General features: G+C 52.6%; 1 protein-coding gene across 14 annotated transcripts in view; it reads right to left on the reverse strand.

Annotated features, from left to right (window-relative positions):
• Positions 1 to 23,713, reverse strand: part of DGKZ (diacylglycerol kinase zeta) — a 53,688-nt gene that overhangs the window by 14,259 nt on the left and 15,716 nt on the right. For 7 of the 14 annotated variants that reach the window (XM_038137642.1, XM_038137643.1, XM_038137644.1 and 4 more), the window contains 20 exons: positions 10,903 to 11,011; positions 10,109 to 10,204; positions 9,239 to 9,316; positions 8,859 to 8,915; positions 6,661 to 6,729; positions 6,173 to 6,244; positions 5,748 to 5,864; positions 5,584 to 5,655; positions 5,197 to 5,292; positions 4,844 to 4,926; positions 4,595 to 4,655; positions 4,077 to 4,190; positions 3,546 to 3,686; positions 2,949 to 3,027; positions 2,606 to 2,661; positions 1,491 to 1,553; positions 1,171 to 1,244; positions 948 to 1,059; positions 437 to 636; positions 40 to 140 (listed from right to left, as the gene is read on the reverse strand). In XM_038137642.1, coding sequence (XP_037993570.1) covers positions 40 to 140; positions 437 to 636; positions 948 to 1,059; positions 1,171 to 1,244; positions 1,491 to 1,553; positions 2,606 to 2,661; positions 2,949 to 3,027; positions 3,546 to 3,686; positions 4,077 to 4,190; positions 4,595 to 4,655; positions 4,844 to 4,926; positions 5,197 to 5,292; positions 5,584 to 5,655; positions 5,748 to 5,864; positions 6,173 to 6,244; positions 6,661 to 6,729; positions 8,859 to 8,915; positions 9,239 to 9,316; positions 10,109 to 10,204; positions 10,903 to 11,011 — 1,850 coding nt within the window. Of the gene's footprint in view, positions 1 to 39; positions 141 to 436; positions 637 to 947; positions 1,060 to 1,170; positions 1,245 to 1,490; positions 1,554 to 2,605; positions 2,662 to 2,948; positions 3,028 to 3,545; positions 3,687 to 4,076; positions 4,191 to 4,594; positions 4,656 to 4,843; positions 4,927 to 5,196; positions 5,293 to 5,583; positions 5,656 to 5,747; positions 5,865 to 6,172; positions 6,245 to 6,660; positions 6,730 to 8,858; positions 8,916 to 9,238; positions 9,317 to 10,108; positions 10,205 to 10,902; positions 11,012 to 11,815; positions 23,706 to 23,713 lie in introns of those variants that run through there. The other 7 variants (XM_038137636.1, XM_038137640.1, XM_038137634.1 and 4 more) reach the window with 7 other exon arrangements.

Consider the following 23,713-nt stretch of genomic DNA (forward strand, 5'->3'; position numbering starts at 1 on the left):
AGACCTGGGGACTGCAGCTCCCACCCCCTGGTCACTCACATGCTTCCTTGAGCTTTTCCTTGTCATAGTTCAGTGCCTCATAGTCACGCATGCTGATGCGGCTCACCCGGATCCGCAGTCGCTCGGGCACTGGCTGCTGGCTGTGTGCAGGGGGCAAGGAAAAAGAAAGATATCAGAAAGTGAGACCCTGCTTTCTCCTTATTCTCCCAGTCCCTCCAAAACAGGCAAGAGTATTGTATAGCCTGGGGTGGGGAGCTTGGCACTAGCAGCTTCTCCAGCATCAGGGTCTGGTCTTACTTCTGTAACCTGATCCCTTCCCAGACCCTACCCAAGAAAGGACTGAAATGCCTCTGCCAGTCACAGATCAGTCCCGTCCCTTTCCCTGCCAACCATCCTTCCTTGGAGAGGAGGTGGCAGATCAATCTGAGGAACCTACTCATTGAGCAGTGGCATGGAGTTGCGTCGTTTGGTCTTCTGCACCATGTTGGCTTGGTTGCGCAGAGAGATGTGGATGCAGGAAGCTGCCAGCTTGCAGGGCTCTCCATCTACCTGCATGGGGATGGCCTTGGATGTGGTGAGAACCACCTGCCGGCACTGACAGAGCCGCTCCCCATGGCCACCGACTTGCAAGGCAGCCTGTGAAAGGGTCCAGAGTGAGAGCAGAACATGGACTGAGATGTAGATGAGGGGAACATCCATTGTCATCTGGATGTTACAAGTGAACCAAGTTCTGAGGGTCTCAGGTATGATTTCAGTGAGAAGGGACTCACAGACACCAGGGCATGACAGCATCTCACCTAAATCTTAGAGAACAGGCACTGTCATATAGGGCAGCACCACAACTCCTCCAGAGAGGATCTATGGAGCTGTGGGCTGGCTGACACCTGGTCAATGGGACTATTCACTCCCCTGGTTGCTACCTGCAACTGGCAACAGCACTAACTCACCAGTGATGTCATGGTGAAGCCGATAACTTCAATGCAACCATCATCATGGCGCTGGGGCTCGAAGTCATGGTGCTCCCCAGGGTTGCCCCAGGGCATGGTGCCTGCACAGTACCTGTGAAAGGACAAGAATAAATGCCTGGACTGGCACCCCAAACCCAGGCAGATATCTACAGCACAGGTGTGAAAAGACCAGCATATGAAGACAGGTCCTGGGGGTGCTCACCTTGGGATGTTAAGGAAGACCAGGCACTGGGGCTTCAGGTCCTGAATCTTGGAGGTCAGGTCTATCCCATCACACTAGAGACAACACAGGGATGTTCAGGCTGCTGTAAAAGGGAGCCTGGTCCATCCTACCCACTTAGGAAGAAATAGCCTCCCTCCTCTGCTCTATACAGTGAATGTTCTCCAAGTCAGGGGAAGCTGATGCTCCCGGAAAGCTCCCCATTCGCTCCCCAACCCTGACACACTCAGTGTGCCAAGGGACATTCCTCACATCTCCACAGCTCACCCCCTCCCTGGACCAGAGCACCCAAGCACACTCACAACCAGCCTGACATGCTTCGCCAAGTCTTTGGAGCTCCCGGTGAGGAAGTCGGAGAAGGCCGTCTGCCAAGGTAAGAGACAGAGTTAGTGCCCTGGTGGTCACCAGAATGGGCAACCAGGAAGCCTGCCACTGACCTGCAACTCAGCCTGCCACGGACCTGCCACAGACCTCAGCTGCTCAAACCTGCAAACACCCTTTTCATCCACTGTAAAAAGTCCTCCTCTTCTCCAAAACAGCCTGAACTATTCCTCTTGCTATTTTGCCTACCAAAAATCTTGAGGCACCTTCAATAACATGCTCTAGTATTCCCTTGCTGGCCCAGTCCTGACTTTAGGGAAGAGCTGACAAGATGAGTCTCCTCCAGTGAGAATCAAGTAACAAGAGACAAGTTCAGTCTCAAGCTAAGATGAAGTGCTGAAGTGACCCCAAACAGAGATGCCAGGAGGAACAGCATGGGTGCCCTTTGGGTTTAACTGTGCATACAGCAAAAGAGACACAAGCAGGACAGATGTGAGATGGCACAGAGCAGCACTTGGCCTTCAGTACTGCTCGAATACCAGTCACCAGACACATGGCTAGAAAGTATATTGAGGATGGGGAGACAGAGGAACAAAGATGATACTGAGACACAAAGCTCTAGAGGCGAGACACAGGAGGGTGGTGTAATTAGCCAGGAAGCTGTAACTGGTCAAAGTTATATAATAAAAGACCAAAGTAGTGTGCAGACTATGGTAAGGCTTCCTTTTCCTCTGCAGGGGGGACAGTCTGCCTTCCCACAGCTCCAGGGAGGTCCTGCCTGGGTGACCACCCGTGAGCTTGAGATCAGGAACAATAGTGGCAGGAGATCAATACAGCAACTGTACTGCAGGCCATGGAGCAAGCTGTGCTGCCAGCAGCACTCACAGCCAAAGGGGAGCTATGACTCCCAGCGCTGCAGCATTTCTCCAGCAACTTTCCAGCTTCGGGCTGGGGGGCTTGGCTTGGGTGCATGTGAAGGTCCACATAGCTTAAATGGGTGAGTTTAGGGTGCTGGCAGGAGGCAGGTCCATGCCTGTGCTGCAGCTGACATTAAGGCTGCTATGACGGCAGGCTCAGATATCCCCCACACACTCACCCCAGCATAGAACATTTTATTCCGAAACCGGCTGTTGAACTTCTCTGGGTTGGCCTCTAGGGAAAGGAGAAAAAAGTCCAGGTCACTGGCCTATACATGGAAATATTTCACTTGCCAGCTCTCCTCAGACACAGCTCTCCAGCCAGCCTCAGCCAGGGGTCTGCCCCCAGCTTCTTTCCTGTGCAGGCACCCCTCTTCCCCCTTTGCAGCTAGGACTTGCTCTTCATGTTTCACCTCTAGCTCTGTCCCTGAAGCAATTATTTTGTTCCCTTTACTGAGGAACCCACAAACGAGAACAGGCCCATCCCACAGACCCCAACCAAGTCCCGCCACTGCCCTGTACCTCGGGATTCGTGGAACTCCAGCGTCACACGTGCGTCAAAGCCAAGACTGAAGTAGTTATTAAAGACATCCAAAGGGAGCTGAAATGGAAAGAAGGAATAAGGATGAGGCTGCCAACATGTGCCCATGGCACAGATGAGATCAGGTTACAGCAGAGCCATTACAGTGCTCATGTGGCTAAGGGACCCTGCTTGCCTTTTCCCTAGGAAAATACAGAGGTCACCAGCCTGAGATGATGGATTAGTTCCTGGCTCCTAGGGGTAAGGGAAACGGTCCAAGGGGACACACACTGCTCTCTGAGGTTTCTGCAGTCACCCATGCTTCTGTTAATGAAAACAGTCTCACAGAAGACTGGGCTTATACCTGTTGCAAGTTGTGGTTAAAAACCTTTGGTAGGCATTTAGTTATGAACTCTACATACACTCTTGCTATGAGTGCTGTGGCTCAGAGCCATGAACAGAATGGTGGAATTGGAGGAGTGAGAGGGAAACATCAACCCAAGAACATAGCCTCAAGTGCTGGGACTGCCCAAGCCAGTGGCAGAAGAGAGAATGCAGACTCTAGCACAGGGAACAGACATGGAGAGGAGGTGTCTCACCTTGTCAGCAGCTGCCTCATCCTTTTCCTCAGGGTTTGTGTCAGGGTTTGGCTCCACATGGAGATTCCAGCGATCGAGCTGTACTATGTTCCCATCTTCTACATGTGATAGGATCTTGGACAGAGGCTCATCTGTGTAACCCTGGTGAAGAGAAGGACTTGGGGAGTCTCATGCCTGCCTCCCACAGAGATACCCCAGACAGCAGGCTTTGGTAAGGCATCTCAGAATAAAAGATGTAGAAGAGATCAACTCTACTTAAATGCACAACAAAATGGGACTTGAAATTTAAAACAATGCATCTTCCTTCTAAAAATTTTCCAAAGTTTGAAAAGGCAATCGCTTTTGTATAATCTAATGCAGAACCATTCAAATGTCAGAAGAGCAGCAACTTCCAAATTGCACTTATTTGTTGGTCTGTATTTACAGGAAGTTGAAACATGAGCCCATGCAAATCTCCAACCATGTGTCTGAAACAAGGATTAAGCGTTCAGCCTTGCTCTGTCAGCAGTGGGTTCTTGTGCCATCACTTACCCCACCCCAGTTCAGTGTTCTGGCCAAGTCGTTCCCTGTCCCCAAAGGTAGGATGGCCACAGGAGGAGGTGGGTTGATGCGTAACTGGTCCAGAATGGAGAGTATCCAGCCCACCTACTCAATCAAGAGAGTGCAAAGAAACCATTTGTTATCTCAGGGACCAGCAGGCAGGCAGAGGTGACTTGGAGCACTAGTGATGGCAGAGGGGCAGAGATGGGGTCTTCTTAGCCACAACTGAGGCTATTCACAGGCTTTAATGCTCTAATCAGGTGCTGCAGGAGATACCAGTAACCCCAGTGAGGACACTGGCCCTCAAAAGGGCTACAAATCCAGACATGTTAGACTAGCACTCCCTGGAACAGTGCACAAGGGGACCCACAGCATCTATGCTACCAGCTGTACCATGGATGCAGTGTGCCCAGTTTGCCCTGCTCTGGATCACAACAAGGAGGGCTGCTGTCTGCACTGGAAAGGCCTGGGCAAAGGGGCACCAGGGGATGGAGGGGCTGGAGACTCACCGTGCCATCTCCCCCGCATGCCAGGATCCGGAGGTTGTGGACTTTGCGGTACAGCTCCAGCCTGTGGGGAACGGGGAGGTTGAGGAGGGAAGAGTTACTGAAGGTGTTACACAGTGGCTGCCTCACAGAGCCCTCGGCATTCACAAAGCCACATCCATGTCTCCCTCTATGAGCCAGGGGAAGAGCTCTCAGGAGGAATCCTGGGACATGGATGGGGAAGAGAAAGGTGCTGCCCCCATCAGTACTCACGCCTCCTTGGGTCCACCCTGGCTGAGATCGAAAACCTGCCGTGGGTTGAGATACCACATGAAGGATTGGATGATCTTGGCTCCCTATGGGGAAAAGAAAGACTTCAGGTAATACCGAGTTCCCAGTGGACAGCAGAAGGAGGCATCTGGTCCTGCCTGGGGACAGGCTAAGACAACACCATTCAGGAGGGGACAGAGGCAAAGCCTGGCTGAGGTAGGAACTGCTGGGCAGCAAACTGGCATTGTGGCCTTTTGTGCAGCTGAAGCATCACCAAAACTATGATGAGAGCTCAGCACTAAAATGGCAATGCCCTCAGAGACACGTCTTCTTAGACATACCAGACAAGGCCATACCTGATTCCCACCGCTCTTGGGGTTCACAAACACCAGCAAGGGCTTCATGAGAGGAGCTGGCATGGGCTTGATGACAAAGGGTTTCCACCTCCCTTCCTGCAAGAGATATCATAGATCCTTCAACAAAGCTGGGGAAATGCAAACTGCCACCTCCAGCTGAGCCCTAACATCATGCAGGTCAGAAGCAGGAGGAAGAAAACACCCCAGCCACCCCATAAACTTTGTAACTGGGATATACCCTGCCAGCAGGCATGCTCCCTCCAGCTCAACCTCCTTAACATCAGTGCAGGCCCAGAAAAGCCCACTTTTATTCTCAGTCTTGCTCCTCACTGTTCAGTCCCTCTGCCCTTCCAAGACAAGGTCATTCCCAGTCCCCTCATATCTTACCTCAGCCCCCTTTTTGCTGGATTTCCGCTTGAATGATGTCCTCTTCTTCTTCTTACTAGATTTCAGTGGATTCTAGAGAGAAAAGGAACAAACACAAAAGCTTTGTGAGGAGCCACTGGGCAAGTGGGAACTGTGAAAGAGCCCCAAGAGCTGAAGTGACTTACCTGGGGCCGCCGGACTCGCAGAATCCAGGTGGGAGGAACGACGACAGCAGCGTGAGCCCCTAGTGAGCAGGGCTCTTCAATGTGTTGCAGCATGAAACATGATACTTTGCTGTGATACTGGCCAAGGAGAAGACAGAGAGAAAACTCAGCTGCTCAGTTTGCTGGGCACAGCCACCAACTCCTCCTTTCAGGTTCCCCATGCCAATGCAGGGAGTGCTGGATGAAACCATGCAGGAATTTTGTAACGGGAAGGCAATGAAGAGAAAGTTTCTCAAAGGAGCTTGCAAATATCATAGCACAGCCTCTCCCAGCAGGGGGAGCTATTACGGGCTGGCTGCCGAGCAGCAGCTCGGGGAGTCCAGGCAGAAAGCAGAGGTCATTAGCGCAGAACCGACTGGTAAGGCATTCAGGGGAGCCCTGCTCACCGCTTGTTTGCACCAGGAACAGCTGATGGCTACAATCTCTTTGCTGTGGAAGGCAAACTTCTGCTGAAAACCCTACGGAAGAAAGGGCAAGAGGCTTAGGGAATTCCCTGCAGTTTTCTACCATCCAACAGTAAGAGACATTAACAAAGAGAGCATGCCTGCAGCTGGAGCCCTCCAGATCCTATCAGACAGTCCCAACTACAACAACAGCACCAGGGAGGCCGCTGTGCTCTGTAGGGGTGTCCTTATTGCTCAAGGAAAGCACGTCAGGAAGACAGTCTCTTTCAGGATTTGTTGGGCCCAGGGGAAGAACTACTCTATGTGGGAAGCAGTTACATAGTGCTTCACTGAGCAAAGCAGGGCCTGTGTCTTGGTTTTGCTGCCAAACAGGAATGGTGGGATGTCCCTGGTTCCAAGCCCTGTGCGTGTCTCTGCCTTGACCTTAGGTTTCCTTCAGGCTGAGAAAAATGCCCAAGATGTCCTCTCACCTTGCCACACTGCCGGCATTTCCCCTCCTGCCGCCTCCGGTGCACCCAGTGATGTCGGACAACAATGGGCTAAATGGAAAAGAAAAGAAGAAAATGAAAAAAAAAAAAAAAAAAGTGAAGGGCCCAGTGCCTGTTCCTGTGAGGGAACACAGGAATGGGCAGAAGAAATGGACACAGGCCAGCCAACCTTGCTCTCGCAGCAAAACCACTGCTCATAGGGACCAGCCCCCCACCTGCTGAGAGAAGGCAAAGCCAAAGAATCAGGGGACAAGAGGCCAAATTAAGATGCTCCAAGAAAAGAGAATTAAAACCAGAAGAAATAGGAAGGAGGACAGGGAAACTGAAGACTGAGAATCACACAAAGCAGATCCAATGGAGAGTGAGTAAGCACATCTCTGTCCCTTATCATCTCTGCCCAGATGCCCCTAGTGCCAGGTGAAAAATGTGCTGGTGTAAGGTGTGAAAATCCCTGGAGAGACATAGTTTGTGCCCACAGGAAGAAGACGGAAGTGCTTGCAGCTAAGCAGTGAACCTCCTCACTCCACATTCCTCAAGAAGAGCGGCAGCCCCAAAGCCCTCCACACCCACTTCCCCCTGCTCTTTCCCCAGACCAATCCTGAGCCTGCTTCAGTGCCAGCGTGGGCAGCAAGGTTGCTCGCCAGCACCTCTGCTCTGCCTGCAGGCTCACAGTGGGTTCAGGGCTGGGACTTGCAGAAGTGATTGTGAGAGATTCAGAAGTTTTGTAATGAAGTACCACTTGTCCTAAATCCCATCCTGTTCTTCTAGCCCTGGACTGGGAACAGCACTGCAGAGAGAGAAGCAAAAGGAGAAAGGGAGTGCAAGTTCACAGGCTGGCGTGACAGGGCCCAACATCCTGCTCCTGACAGCTTTTAGGGTCATGATGATGAGAGGCAGAAAGTGGCAGGAGGTTGGGGTCAGCTCCAGTGTTGCCTCCTCCAAGTGCAGTGCACGGGAAGGGACGAAGAGTCTTGCTGGCTCTAGGGGATATTAATCCAGTAGGAGTAGAAGGAGGGCTATGCCTTGAGCTCAGCTCTGGGTCCAAGCAGGCACATCTAGGGAAAGGGCTGACCCTGAAGGAGATCCCTGGCACCACAAAGGCCAGAAGAGCACCTTTTCAGGGAAACAGGAAGGAAGAGGCCTTGGAGGAACTGAGAAGCATTAGAAAGACAGGATGGAGAACCAGAATTTGTGAGGAAAAAAAAAAAAAGCAAAAAAGGGGATGGATAAAAGATTTGTAGAGGTTGGAGAGAAGAAAAATAGAGATGGACAATTGAGCAGAGGCAGCAAGCTGTTAGCAGAGCCCAAAAGGTAAGTGAAGCACAAATAAGGGAGCTAGACTAAGAGCAATATGCAAAGGAGGCACAGAAAGAAAAACAAAACAAGAAAGGAAGGCTGAAAGTGATGCTGAAATCTTCTCTTTACAATGTCGTGCCGGCATTTCAAAGCAGGCAGCCCTGTGTTTGAACATCCTTCCCCAACTGGGTCTGTGCCAGCACTGTGCCAGCACAAACACAGTGTGTTGGAGGCAGCTCTGTTACCAAAATGGCCCACGACTGAGCCACCCACACCCACTCCAGAGCACTGCACAGGTGACATTGGCTCCACAGGCTGGAGGGTGAAGCATGAAGGCTGACAGCTGCTTCCACCAGTGCAGGTCAGCAGACAGGTTCCAGGCCACTGCTTATGCCCAGTACATTACAACATGGGCTGAAGGGGTCTGATACCACTACCGTGGGACACTTCCACTGCCACCTGTGGCACCTAGGTCAGGGCTGAGTGATAAAGCCAGAAATGAGCCCATACTGCTTCCTTCCAAATTGCAGGAGACTTGTGGACCTGCTGTTTGCCACAGCCTCATCTATGTGCCTGAGGGCCCAACACAAGGGGCAAAATTTCTCCCAAAAAACACTGTCTGTAGGTTCCTCACATGCAGATTCAGAACATGCAAACCACCGGATGGTCTGCATCTGCTGCCTGCAAACCCCTCACTCTTCATACCCAGTCTGTGCTGCTGCTTTGCAAAGAAACATCCCTTTTACGGCACCACCCCCTTGGAGCAGGAAGTAACAGGATGCCTCCGCTTGGATGGGCAACACGCTGGCAGCATCTGGTGTCTTTACCACCAAACTGGAAATGGGAGATGCAGATGTGGGCAGCGTCGAAGGCACACCTCTCACCTCCCGTATATTCCGGGATCCTGACTCCCTGAAGGAAGGCTTGCAGCGGAAATTTATCTGTAGGAAGAACACACGAGAGGAACCAGTAAAACCATTGCACCTGAAGGAAATCTACTGGAATTTACTGCACTACAGTAAGATTCAGAACCTCTGGAGTTGTTTGGTACTTGCCACAAAACCCTCACATGTCTCAGTTACAGAACAAAATGGGGCTGGGGTCCCAATCATATCACTAGATCCTCATTTTGGTACTGTCTCCTCAGAAGACCCTTCTCTGCAATTACACATTTCAGTTCCCCAATCTTCTTGTGTTTCACTGCCCAAGAAAAGGCTGCTACAGTTTTGCAAGCTGCAGGAAGCGCTTAACAGGCTCTACTCACTTTCTCCAGCTGTTCGATGCAGGGTGTATGCACTACGATCTTGCAGGCTGCACACTTGCGCCTGGAGAGAGGTTTTTGCTGAAGGGTAAGAAAAGGGGAGAAATATATATGTGAATGAAAATATGCAGTGTTCAGAGCCTGGCAAGCTCAGCCTCCCATCATACCTCCTTCTTATATACTGGGAAACAGAACAAGCCCTATTGTAAAGTTAGATATAACCTAGACTTCTTAGTGAAGGGGTATAAGCATGTGCGTATAACAGATGTTCTCAAGCCTGGGACAGAGACGGAGGTACTTTCCCTACTGTCCTGTCCTGCAGTCCTTGTCTTTTTCTGACACTGCCTGAGAGCACCATGGAAGCTGGTCTGGGAGGCACCTACAGGGTGGCATCAGTGGCAGGCACCTGCACGATGGCAGGCAGAGGATGGCATCAGTGCTCCATGTCCTGCACCATGAGCAGGACTGAGCCTACAAACTGGGAGGGAGGACTGCAGGGGCAGGTGGCAACAGGCCTGGGTCTCTAGAGCTCACTTTTCTCCTCTTTTGAAAGGTCTTGGATTCAGATTGTCCTTCCAAGGGTGTGGAATACCAACAGCCTCTCTCTGAAACCCCCCAGGCAAGTGGCAGCCCTGCATCAGGTTCCCATTGCCTGCATCAGGAACCAGCATTGCCAGAAACTGGAGACCAGGCTCTCTGGTATTGCCCCCAGAGGCAAGAGGGACACAGTCCCTGCCTCAGCAGATCCCCAGACCACTGCATGTCCCCCAGCAGCAGCAGAAGCAGTGTGGTCTCTGCAGTCTCCCCATAAGGTGACAGCACAGCCAGGTTTGTGGCCATTGCTGCCGAGGCAGGTGGCCCCAGGTGACTCACCAGAAGCTTTGCCATGCAGTTCTGTTCCCCAACATAGCAGAAGTCCCCAGAGACATTGGTCTCAAACCAGATGTGCTCCCCATAGACCGCAGCCTCCTGAAACACACAAGACAATACAAGCTCTGAGAGCACCCCCAGAGAGGCACCCGAGCCCCTAAAATGCTTTGTGCAGGGGACACGATACTGGACATTGCTGGGGGTGGGAGGCTGGAGCTAGGTGGAGGCTAAGAGACAAGATGCATGCAACAGCCAGGGACATCTGGAGAGAGGAAACCTCAGAAAGCTGCAGCCATGGCCCAGCTGTTGTAAACAAGAGGGCCCCAGGAAGCCAACTCCAAGACCTACAAACCACTCCTGCCTAGGGGAGCTGCTTTCATCACTCTGAGAGGAGGCATCGGGGCAAACTCAGCGCAGGGGACGCTCCTGAACCAGCTTCTGTTCTACAACCTGAATGTGCAGCTTAAAACCTGTGGGACCTGGCCTGTTAAGGAGAAGGGGCTTACTCCTGTTGCTTGGCCCCAGCCAACAGATCTTGGCTGTCAGAAGCAGAAAAGCTGGGAGTGGAGTAGTTATGCCATCCCTCCAGGAACCACCTGTGCCTCCACAGCCTCTCTCTTGCAGCATCAAATAGTGCTGCCAGGAGCACAGATGCTGGCACCAGCTGGAGGCAATGGGAGAGGCCATAAATGTGTCAAAGTCAGCCACCTGGGAAGCCTCAACCCAGGGAAGAGCCTGCTGCTTCTTGGCCAAGAGCCCGTTCCATGCAATGCCCAGCAAAACACAGTACAACTTACGCTCCAATCCACAGTGCTGCGTATCTGCCTCTCTGAGTCGCTCCTCATGGCTAGTGCCGGGTTTGGCTGGGCTACCATGTGTTGGAGACTGGATTTGGCAATAGCTTTCCTGGAAGACAAAGGAGGGTTGGCTATTAAATACATATGCAAAGCACGATTTGCTTCTAAGATGCAACGTGAGGCTGGAGCAGAAAAGCCTCCTCAGGACCAAGTGGCTGGAAATGAGGTGAATTTTCATCCCAGGTGGCTGAGAAGTACCTGTTTCTGTGAGATAGTCCTGTGGGATGAAGAGGTACTGGCCACGTTGCTGACAGCTCAGCCAGACAGCCTGTACCCAACAAAAGGCACAGCCTGGGCCTGCTGGGTTAATGCCCTCAAGGATAAGAGCTCCATTGTAAAACACCCTGGGAGTGTCGAAGAAGCTGCAGTGGTGGGACTGCTTTTGCAGGGACTATCTAGAGCACCTGTCCAACAGTCTCCCTGCATCTCCCAGGCACCTCAGAGCCTGGGCTGTTTCCAGGGACCAATAATACTGGCCAGAATAAAAGCAGCTGTTTGTTTGGGGCTAGTGAGCTTCTCCCAGATGTGCTAGGGTAGAGGAAAGGAGCAGGAAATCCAGCCAACAGGAGAAAGTGTGCATCTCCAGCCAGTAACCAGGCCTACCACATTCCTCTGGTCCCAGCCTGGCAGGAGAGGACACCCACAAGCCCCAGGAACTGCACCAAGAGCATCAGTGGCAGCACTGGCCCGAGTGGAAGATGCTTATGGTCCGCCAGCAGCCCTGCAAGACATCAATGGCAGCCAGGGCCAATGGCGCTAAGTCTCTTCCCTCCTTCTGCATCACACCTGGGTCTGCACTCCCCCTCTCCCCTCCCCAAGCCATTCCCTGCTTGCACGCTGCCACCATACATACAGCAGCCGGGGGCTCCAGCCGTCCGGGGTGGTGTGGCAGGTGGGCTCCGGTCCCAAACCCTTGACGAGGGTGGCAGAGTGGCACTTGGTTCCAGCCACTCCTGCACAGTGCTGGGCCAGCAGCTGTGGGTGGCCAGAGGGGAGCAGCCCAGGCTGAGGGGCATCGCTGGAGCGCCGGTGCTGGCTGAGGCGGCGGTAGCGGCCTGGCAGGCCGTAGGCAGCCCGGCCGTGCAGGGCCTCGGTGGGCAGGCGGTGGGAGGAGGCGCGCCGCAGGCAGCGGGGGCCCCGCGACAGCAGCCCTGCCTGGAGCGGCCGCAGCTGGGGCAGCATGGCCAGCCACGTCTCCTCAGCACTATGCTCGTGCTGGCCCTGCTCAGCTCCTGCTGCTGCACCACCGTCCTCTGGAGACTCAGATGTGGAGCTGTCAGTGCAGTGAGCCCTGTCCCCCTCCTCTCCCGTGGGAACGAGGCTGGCCAGGAGGACAGTGGGACCCAGCAGCTGGGCATCAATGGCTTGCGCCTGGCCTCTGAGCTTCTTCTGCACGGCAAACCTGGGGCTGAGGCAGGGCGGCGTGGTGCTGGAGCGGCGACGCGTGCCGGGACGCCGGACCAGGCCCAGGCAAGAGAGGGATGCCGCTGGGGTGCCTGAGCCACGGCGGCACTGGGCCAGCGAGGCGGAGGGCAACCCTACCTGGGAGCGACGCCTGGCCTTGCCCGTGGGCACAGCCACCACGCTGGTGTGCCGCAGCCCCTTCCGCCCAAAGTGCCGCCTAAAAAAGGTTTCCATTGCATCCGGATGGTGGCTGTTAACACAGAGACCAGGAATTAAGTAGGCTTCCCTATGAGTCCCAGGCCACCCTGTGGCTGTCAGGGCAAGGGGACAGTGGGAAGCAAGGGATAGAGGGCTGAAGCAGGGAGTAGGAGACATGGCAATGCTACCTGAGGCATGTGGTAGTGTTGCTCCCCACAGCTTTACTGCTCCACGAGTCTCACAGCTCAGCCCAAAGGGCTGCAATAGCAGGGCAGGTGTCACCAGCTAGCCAGGACCCTCTGCATTCCCTGTACTCCACTAAGCAGAACCCCTGTGCACCCCAAGGTGCTGATCAGCCCTGGCACCTCCATTACCCCTACCACTCTCCTGATGCTGATCCACATGGTTTCCACACAGGAACCACTCTGACTAGGTATCAGTCCCACCAAATTCGTAGCAAAATGAAATTGAGCTCTTGTGAGTCCTACAGAAGAAAACTGACCAGGCCAGTAAAACCAGGGCAGGAAAATTTGGTAGGAAGGAAAGAAGGAAAGGAAGGAAAGGAAGGAAGGAAGGAAGGCAGGCAATGGCCTCCAGAGAGCAGCATCAGGGCAGCTAAAGCCTGGCTGAACTGAAAGAAACCCAAAGAATCACCTCCTCAGAAGTATTTCTCAAGTCCTACCACTGCAAGCAATGCAGACAGATACTTGGTCAACAGAAGGTTCCATCCACCCAAGGCCCATGCAGCTTTGCAGAGGGCATCAGCATTTTGCTGATAACCCTGCTTCCAGCCTGTTTCCAACACTGCAGTGCTCCATTCATGTACCATCTCCATATTATCTGCAAGATGATGCACAGTAAACAGTATAGAATCAGAGAATCTAAACTTTCCCTGTATACTTGGAGACCATTTACTCTTGTTCTATCACTTGTTACCTGGGAGAAGAGACTGACCCCCACACCTTGCTACAACATCCTCTCAGGTAGTTACAGAGCTCAATAAGGTCTCCCATGAGCCTCTAGCTTCCTCAGCCGTTCCTCCTAAGATGTGTTCCATAGACCCTTCACCAGCTGTACTGTCCTCTGGATGTGCTCTAGCACCTCAGTGACAGGAGGAGGGCCCAAAACTGGACACAGCACTCAAGGTGTGGCCTCACCAGTGCTGAGTACAGGGAAACAGTCACTTTCCAGTCCTGCTGGCCACACTTACTGACACAGGCCAGGATACTGTTGGCCTTTGTGGCCACTTGGCACACGCTGGATCATGCTCAGATGGCTGCCAATGAGCACCATCACCAACAGGTATTAAAAACTGTTCTGAACAAATAAAACATATTAAAAAATACAAGTAAGAACACAGTATGTGTGGCACAGTGGCACATTGCAATAGACCATTTTTGGCCAGCTTTAGCTCCTGGGGGAGACATACTGACCAAAGGCACCTCAAATGAGCTGAATGGCTGTTCCCTCCTACCCCAGATATTCCACCAGCACAAAGCTGCTCCACCGCTTACTGTGTTGCTGCTGTGGGCAGGAAGATCTCTTAACACAGCTTCCTTCCTCTTTGCACCAGTCTCGTGAGGAAATCTGCTACAACAACCTTGGTTTGACATTTATGTTTGAGCACTAGCTGACTGCAGACCTTTTTGTCTTCAGGGCTGTCTGAAAATGGCACATGGTATCAAGCTCTGACCACCAGTGGTGAAGGTTATTACAAGATTGCCATCTGACAGCTCACGACAGCAGCATGTGGCAGCTCAGATATGCTGGGTGTACATACCCCACCTCTTGCATCTCACTTCCAACCTGAGCTCCAAATGGGGTATTGCAGGTGTGAGAGCTGCTGCTGGTGGAGCAGATGGACGAACTGCTGGGCTGCCCACGGTTGATACGCATTAGCAGAGCTGAGTGCAGAGCAGCTGGGGAACCATGCAATAGGCAGAGAGGAGCCCGAAAAGGGCTAAGCCTTGAAGCCCCAGGCCTAACACCAGCTTATTTCTAGAATCTCCATTGTTTGTCACCAAGAAAAGATGGAGAGGAGCCAGCACCTGTGGCTGCTCTGTAGAGCACATTACTTGGCTCCGTTAGGTAAGGAGGCTGAATTGAGGCAGCCTGGCATTTGCAGGGTGCAAAGTAAGGAAGTATTGCTGCATGTACTGGGATATCAACTCTACTTATGAACAGATACACGCTGTCATTTCAATCTCCTTCTGTGAATAAGGAAAAAGACAGCAGCTCTGGTCTGCTCATGATCTGCAATCAGAGCTCTTGAAAGGTGGGGTGTTTTTTACTACCAGACTCCTCAAAGCATCCTACACATCCTGCCTGGCCTCAGTGCAGAGATGCTGCTGAAGCAGGAACATGTCACATCAAGATCTAAACACCCTTGGAAAGCACAGCAGGGATCGAAGAGAAAAAACTTTCATCTTGTAACTGCAGTAGACGTAGAGCTTGTGAATCAGCTCTTATGGAGACATCTCTCCAGACATCCAGCAGCTATCTCTCATTTGGTGATGGTGGCTCCAAAACCAGACAGGCTGACCCTTAGGGCTAAACATGCAGTGTCCCCCCATGACACCCATGACATAATCTTTGCCCACATCATGAAGAGAATCTGGATATTCACCTCAACTATTCTGCTTTGCTTCACTAGAGCAAACTCCCATGTACCATACTTAACAGGCTCTCTGCGATAGGCAGAGGGATCCTATGCCATACACCCTCTTGGCCCTTCCTCCACATTATTATTCCCTTTGTCCCTCCAGCAGCCTGGTCTATTCCTACCAGTGCCCAGAAGCAAGAGAGATCTCAGGTTACCTTCATATAGTGACAAATCTGGCACCCCTCTCCTGGCACCAAAGGAGGCAAGAAGACCCTACTGCAGGACACTGCTGGTACTAAATGCACAAGCCTTGAGCCACAGAGAAGTCTGGACATAATAACACCATCAGCTCCTCCTGACCTTTCAGCAAACTTCCAATTAGTCAACTGGAAAGCATTTTTTCCAACCACGGGACTACCAGGGAAACAAGTCTGAGAGCTTTGCCCTGTTCCATGACGAGCACCTGTGCTGATGGCAGCTGGCTGGATTCCTGCATCCTGGCTAGATGTGGGTGCTGGGAAGCTGCTGTGGCACTAGAGCTGGCAGAGTTTGAACAGGAGCCCACTTCAGTTTACAAGCTGTCTTCTCCTGGCAAAGACACTTGACTCATACAGATCAGCCACAAGGAAAGTGTGTTATTAATAGGCACTCCTGTGTGACAGCAAGATCTCCTGGACTTCTCCCCTGCCTCCCTGCCTCCTCCCTGCCAGGGCACTGGAGGGACTGAGGGACCCAGGAGCCCATCCAGAGAGCTGTTGCTCATTCCCACCCCGCTGGCACACCACTGGTTGCCTTCAGCCTCTGTTTCCATCACAAGCTTACACAACCCACAATGCCCTTTCAGTGCTCTGATATTCAATCTTCCCATGTATGCTACTGTCCTTACACCACCCCTGCTGAGATCCTGTCCCCACTCTCCTGTCCTGCTTCCCACACATCATCACCAACCTCTTCTCTCCCTGGGGCTCCCCAGCCAGGCTTCTCTGACCTTACAAGAGCAACCTGCACAGATAAAGTCTGCTGAGGAAGGCGCCCCCGTGCCAGATGGGGAAGGGAAAATGCTGGTCAAGATGTGGTGCAGCCCTCAGGCTTTGGTTGCAGTGAGGTGTGCAGTAATCAGCAAGTTCCCATACTGTGCGCTTTGTTTCTACTCAGAATTTCCATTCCAGCTGTCATCTCTCCTATCATCAGACAAATAAAACAGAGTCAGGAGCTCCGCCACACTAGGACCAGTATAAGCAAGGAGATGGGGCTCCCCCCAGCACAGGGGTAGGGAGGCTCCATCCAAACCATGAGCCTTTCAAAGCACCGCGAGGGGTGAGCTACGTGCTGTGCTCATCTATTTTAGGATTCACACATTTGACCTACTGCAACAAGTGCCACCACCTATGTGGGCCAATTCCAGGCTTCTGAGCTGCAGGAGCATGGTATTCCCAGAGCAAGGGCAAGGACATCCTCAGTTGTACTGTCACCCTCCAGAGGAGGGAATTACTGCTGCAACCGTAAGGTTGCCCCTCCAAGCTGCAGAAGCCAGTTTCTGATCCTAGCAGGGTACTCAGAGGGCAACACATCTCAGCTTATCTCTCAGTGAGTCCTGGGCCTGATCAAGATGAATTCAGACCTCTCTGCTAGTGAGAAAGCAAGGCAAGTGCTTAGAAACCAGCTGGTGGTCAGATGCATGCAGCTGCAGAGGACCTCCTCCCAGCCCTGTGGTCCCTGAGGTCCCTGCACGTGATGCATAGAGGTCCCTGTCTGCACTACTGGGCATGGGCATGAGAGCAAGACACCTCTGGCAATATCTAAGCATGTTTGCCAACGTGCTCATAACACTGTCAGTGTCACTGGGCACTCTGGGTGGCCAATCTGGAGGTCCCAGGACAGCACTGCTTCACAAGGGACAGGCAGCTATATCAGTGTAGTCTCTCTGTATCCATCTTGTACCTGGCTGAGCAAGAGCACAACTCACAGCCAGTCAGGAGCTGGGAACACCACAGGGAGGAGATAGAGATGCTTTCTAAGATGAGCAAGTCAGGATGACAGATGCAGCACCAAGGACTGGCAGCTGCCTAGGGGGACGGTGGTAGAAAGGCAAAGAAATGAAACACCACAGTTTGACAGTTTTGTCACAGTAGGCTTCTCCAAGTGGCAGAGCCAGGTGGAAGGACACTGCCTAGCCATGCCTCAAACAAAGCAAGGCAAAAGCCATACCACCTTCATGCCTGGCCCTCCACAAGAAAATGGTGACATTTGGTTTTCTGAGAAGAACAGGGGCTGGGAGCAGAAGGGACTGAGACTTTTTATACAGTTCCTAGCATTTTCCCAACACCCTTCCCATGGCAGCTCCATCCCACCTCACCCCAAGCTCTGCACGATGCCATGGCGCCATTTCCTTTTTCACCACCTTTTCAGGGCAAACGTGAGATCTGTTTCAAGGCACATCTGCCAGAGTAGCTCAGATCCTCCACAGAGACTTCATAAAGTCAAGAGTTTGCCAGCCCTAACATTCAGAGTAATGTTCCCATTACAACAGTGTGATTTCCTTCCCAAAATCCATGGAAGACAGTGTTTTATCTTAATTTAAACCAAAACCATCTCCTTGGAGCCTCTTGGGCTGACTCTGGGCATTTATATCCCTTGACAACTTTCCACCATCATAATGTTATGAAGTTTATATGCCACTACAGTAAATAATCTGCCTCCCAGCAATCAAGAAACCTGACAGCACTGATGTAAACAATCTGTTGCTGCATTTGGCTGAGGAGCTGAACAGCAAGACTGACAGCCTTGAGCCATGAATTAACCAGGGCTGAAACGCAGAGGGTGAGCCACCACCGTCACCCATGGTGCTGGGGCTGAGGCTGAGCAGGGGTTGGGGGAGAGGCTGGCCACACAGTTTCTATTTTAGTCCCATCAGCAGGACCAGTGATGCAGGCTGGGAAGGAGTTGGAGAGTTTCTTCTCTCCCTCTCTCAGCTTCCTTTCCAGAGTGACACGCATGAAGCCAGGCAGCAGGGACCTCAGCCAGAGTGTCCTGATGGTTTAGGCACTCAGAACATGGTTTGTTTTGCAGATTCCCATTATCACACCCAGTGGCGGTCCCCTCATTCAGTACACACAGCTCTGTTCCTCACAAGGAGGGATGCACTTTTTAAAGGGTGGCCAGTCCCACAGCCCAGCTGTTGGATCCAAACTCCCAGAGCAGCCCCACAGTTTTTCCCCAGCACACAAGGACAAAATCCCGGCACAGAAATTACTACTGGCCACAGTGCTGCCCCAGGCAGGGCAATACACAGTGTCTGCCCAGGTCAGCAGCCCCAGGGAGGAGGCAATGAACCTTGCGTAACAACAGAGCTGCAGTGTGGCAGATACAGAACACAGGCAGTGATTCCCAGGGCTAGTAAGTCTCTGCACCTCCCAAAGCAAAGTCAAGAAAACCTCAGGCACTCCACAACATGCATTGATCACTGACCAGAAAGATGGGACTCACATGCCTCCCTCCAGCCCACAGCAGGGATCAGGAAGGGCATTCCATTGCTCCTGGCATAAGCAGGGAATCACAGTGCCACCAGCACCAGAGGATATGCCAGGAGTCCACTAATCTGTTCTGCTTTCCCAAACTATTCCAAAGCAAAGCAGCTGAAGACTGAGGGTCCTGGCAAGGCACAGGCTAGCTCCCTGTCCTCTGCTACCTGCAATTTCCTGCTGCCACCCCATGCCACATGGACTGGCAGGACGAAAGCAGCAGAACGGGTGGCTGGAAATACACCACTGGCAGGGCAACCCCACAGAAAGAGCAGCCAGGCACCACTGAGTGCCATGGTGGCTGTGTTTTGCAGACCCCTCTCCTGAGCCCTGGGGACTGCTGTGGATTGGCTTTGATCCAGGCTCTGGCAGCTAACAGTGCTCGACAGAAGCGAAGTTGAGGGTCTCGGGGATGATTCTGGGGTCTGCTCCCCCTGCCCTTCACAGTGGTCTGGAACCAAATACCATACCTACAAACTAAGGGCTGTCTCTCCCCCCAGGTCCCCTCCCATCCCCCACCCAGCACAAACAAAAGCAGCAAGCATGAGGGAGAGGGACAAGCAGGACAAGGAAAGGGGAGATAGCGGGAAAAAGCCCCCGTGACCTGATCCGGAGCAGTGCAGGGGTCCTGTGGGCACCGAGTGTGCAGCGGTGGCCGCGCTGCAGCAGCGGGCCAGCCCTCCCCTACTAAGTCCTAGTTTGGAGAGAGTGTTTGGCTTCTCCCTCTGCTCCTCCCCACGCTGCTCTCGTTAAAATAGCCAACTGCACTTCCTCTCCGAGCAGCCCCGAGGCCGGCTCGCCCCCAGCCGCAGGCGCTGCACCACAGCAGGCCCGGAAAGAGAGGGGTCCCCACGGTGCCAGCTGCTCTCCAAACACTCAACTGCACCTCGGGGATGGCGCAGCTTCCCTGGCAGCGGCAGCAGGAAGACACAGGGAGAACGCGCTAAAGTGGTGATTCTCTCCTGCCTCCTTGGAACTTGGATAAAGGGGTTTGCATGGCTGATGAGGGTCAAGCCACCAGTCACGGAGAGCCTGTCTTCATGCACAGGAGGTAACTTGCTTCTGAGTTATTCTTTGGCCCAGGCAGGTTCCATAGAAGTCTCAGGAACTTTGTGTCTTCCTTCACCGTGAAAACCCTCCATGGGACCTCTCATAGCCAGGCTGGGGACTTCTCCGTCATGCTTCACCACTATCTGGGTTCCCCAGCTACCTCTAGGGATCTGATCCCATCTCCCTTTTGGGGCCACAAAACCCGTCTCCTCTTTGGTCTTTGCAAAGATGAAGGGAAGGTCACGACAAAGGCTAGCTCACTCTACGATGCTGTCACCAGTTATTGTTATTTTGGTCATTTACCCGGGCAATGAGAGCCAGTAGCCACACACAGGCTGTAGTGAGTCAGTGCGGGTGGCTGCAGCTGAAATCTTGTCCTCTCACACCCTGCCCCCTCCTGCCTGCCCCTTCCCCTCGCCTACATGTCATGGCTAAAATTAGACAGCTCTTCTCCTCTGTGCGTAGGAATGTGTGTGTGTTTGGACGGTGCCCAGTGCTCCTTGGGGCCTGGAGCGGGACTACAGTAACACAATCATAACAACATGTCACAGAGGCTGCAGCCAGTGTGGCAAAGGCAGCCAGCGGCCTTCTACGATGGGTGACTTGAAAGCCGTTCATAGAGGGTAGCCAGACCCAAAGACTGAGCTACCACCATTGCTGTCATCTCCATCATGGCAGGAAGAGCAAGTGGCCTTTGTGAATCAGTGGGAGAGGGGTGTGGGGAGGACACACGAGTGAACCCGTCCATTGCCAAAGCTGTTGAGGATTTCATTCAGCCCATTTCTCACAACACCAGAGAGGAAAGGGAGCTGGAGATACCCAGGGCAGGCAGGAGATGTTCACCTTGGTCAGTCCTCTCCACCCTCAAAACTGCCAGCTGGTGAAGGATGGAAGGATCTGCCTCCTTCCCAACACAGAGTATCTACACATCCTTCAGAATTCCCTTCCCACTGCCAGGAAAGAGCCAGTTGCCACTAGCGGTCAAGCAGGTCCCAGCACTGTCACAGCCCCAGAGCAGCTATGCTGCCAGGTGCAGAAGGGCCTCTAGGAACAGGCCCCAGTCCATCATTGTTAAGACTTACTTACTGGGACGGCAGGATGTTTTATCAAAGAGAAAACTAAAGATGTGCTGCAACTAGTCAGTCATTCAGAGCAAAGTAGCCTGATAAGAGATATGTGTGGTTCCTCGCCAGCCCCACCTCCAGCCAAGGAAGCTTAGCCCAGAATCACAGAATGATTTGGATTGGAAGAGACTTTAAAGGGCATCTCATTGCAACCCCACTACCATAGTCAGGAACATCTTCCACGAGACCAGGTTCCTCAGAGTCCCATCCAACCTGGCCTTGAACCCTTCCAGGGAGGGTTCAAGCTTCCAGCTTGTCTCCATGCCCACCCTGCTCTTCCTGCCCTCTGTGGTCTATGCATAGCAGAGACTCCTGCTGATACCACTTGCTGCCTCTCACAGTCACCACAATCCTATCTCCCTCCTGAGCTGGCAGGACCTAGACTGACAAATGGAAACAGCCATTTTTTCCAATGGAAACACCATGGAAGGGTGATCACAGTGGATTCCAGGTGCCCCCAAAATCCTTTCCAAGTCAATCTGACCACCAAGAGACCAGGGCACTAATTCTCCAAGTCCCTGGAGGCAGCAGGAGCAAGAACCCCAAGAGCCCTCTCCTCAAGTTCAGTCATGCAAACCTTGCTGCCATTCTCCTCCTACTCCCGCAACTTAGTAAGCCCTCAGCCTGTTAACATGCAGACGGGTGAATGGGTTGTGATGGAGACCAGCAGCTCCGAATGCTGCTGTCACGGGTTTCAGTCTGCTGTGTTCAAGCAGAAACCACTGCTCCAGGCCAAGAGGCTCCCCAGGCCCACGCAGCCCTGAGCAAGACTTTCCATGCGAGGAGATCCTGGTCCCACACACCTGAAACCACATCACAAGTGGCAGGCCCTGCAGTTGTCTGCAAGGGGGAGAACTGCTCAGCATCCCTGAGAAGCCCAGTCCCCAGTGGTAGCCCAGTCCCCAGTGATCTCTCTACACCACAAAGCCTGAGACAGGAAAGACACCTCCCAAGCCTTCATCATGACCCTGTGACTAAGCAAAGCACATGCTGACATGCCACACAAGTGGCATTTGTTAACTGTGACCCTGTTACTGATATAATGTCTAACCTTTGGTTTCACTTTTTCACCTCATGGCAGAAAGTGACTAAATCTTCTTCTACTGCACCTCACATCAAAATTGAAGTGACTCCTTTTAAGAATGTTAAATCTATTATTTTTTGGTTTTGCTGAATGTCAACTTGTCCCACTGCAACAAATGGGAGGGCAGGAGGAAAAGTTGGAGTTTTTTCTTCTCCACCCTTGTTGTTCTAAATGCCCTCAGCATATCTGGTCTTATGTGCTTCCTTTTTTTTTTCTTTCATCTTAACATCCCCACATCTGCCAGAATCACTGATGGGCTTTTTTCTCCCATCATCCTTCAGAGAGGGGAAGAAGCAATGCCCATGCAGAGAGCAGACCACTGTCTCCCTTCCTGGAATGGACCAGCACTTTAGCACAGACCAGTAACACAGGGCTGCCTTGCTCTGCTTCCTGAGTTTCTCAGCTCCTCCTCTCATGCCCACAGAGACACTGGGTGCTCCAGATACTTGCTGTGTGGGAGGAGTGACCCAGACTCCAGGTGCAGAAGTTGGGTGGCTGCCATTATGAGGCTCTGTGTGGTACCAGGACACGCAAGCCTGTGCAGTGGGGAGTTGGCTGACAGCTGCCATGGCTAGAGGCTTGCCTCTGAGTATCAGCCAGCCCACAGCAGCAGCTGACCAGTTTAAGCCATCAAGCTCACCAGCCACTTCAGCCACAGCAGCATAAAAAAAGCTCTATGCAGATGCTTTGCCAATCCCTTTCTTGCAGAAGGGAAGAAAGCAAAACCAGGAGCGATGAGTCAAGGCCAGCAACCCTGCAGAAGGGACATGTCACAACACCCAGCTGAAGTCAGCTGCAGAGAAAGGGCAGGAGTTGCACAGCAGAGCACCAGAGCTCCAAAGAGCGACCGTGCCCTCTGGTGTTCAACCCACGGCTCTTTAGACCTCTCCAAAACCCATTCATCTCCCCTCTGAAGAGCACAAACTGGCCACACGGCCTCTTGCTCCCAACACCTCCAACCACAGGACTCCCAAGCAGCCCTGGGACAAGATTTTTGTGTCGACAACATCAGACAAACAAGAGACTGAGCGGCAAACTCAGTAAAACCCAGGATGCCATGCAGAAAAACTGTGTAGCAGGAGCCAGGAAGAGCAGTAAGGGTCTTCCACTGTGGCACTCACACGCATGCAGCCAAATCCTGACCAGGCTGATGAGCTGCTCTACACAGACCAAGGCATAGGGAGCCTGGGAATGGAACCTAGGACTTGTCCCTACCTCCACATCTCCTCAGGAGCACTTGTGAGTAAGTGAGGTAATGGCTAGCCTAGGAACTGGCTCCCACACAGCAACTACATCTCAGCAATGGTGATTGTCTCCCAGGCCCTGTTTTTCCACCATTTCTGGCAGTCATAGCCTTACTGAACTTCAGACTGTTTCACCTAAATTTTATTATTTATTATTATTTAATTTAGTCATTTAGCTAAACCATCCTCAGTGCTGTCACCTTAGGTCTTCCAAGCATTCAGCATGCACTGGGTCTAGGTGCTCATGCCCACACAGGCTAGGACATAGAGGAGGAAGAGCTCAACTGACCTTCAATCCAAACTCCAGCAAAACAGAAGCTGCCATGTTAGTTGATCAAAGTCCAGTAGCAAGCTGCCCTCTAGAACAAAGTTAGTGACACAGGCATGAGGCAAGCAGCCCAGCTTTCGGTGGCCTTGGTTAGTAGAGACACAAGAGGGTGAAGTGGGGTGAGATGTGGGTGGGAGGGAGGAGAGCTTTTCAAAAGAAATGTTGCAGCAGCTGCTGGGACTGCACAGCCTGTGCA

The sequence above is a fragment of the Motacilla alba genome, chromosome 5, assembly GCF_015832195.1.
Source record: "Motacilla alba alba isolate MOTALB_02 chromosome 5, Motacilla_alba_V1.0_pri, whole genome shotgun sequence".
Taxonomy (NCBI): domain Eukaryota; kingdom Metazoa; phylum Chordata; class Aves; order Passeriformes; family Motacillidae; genus Motacilla; species Motacilla alba.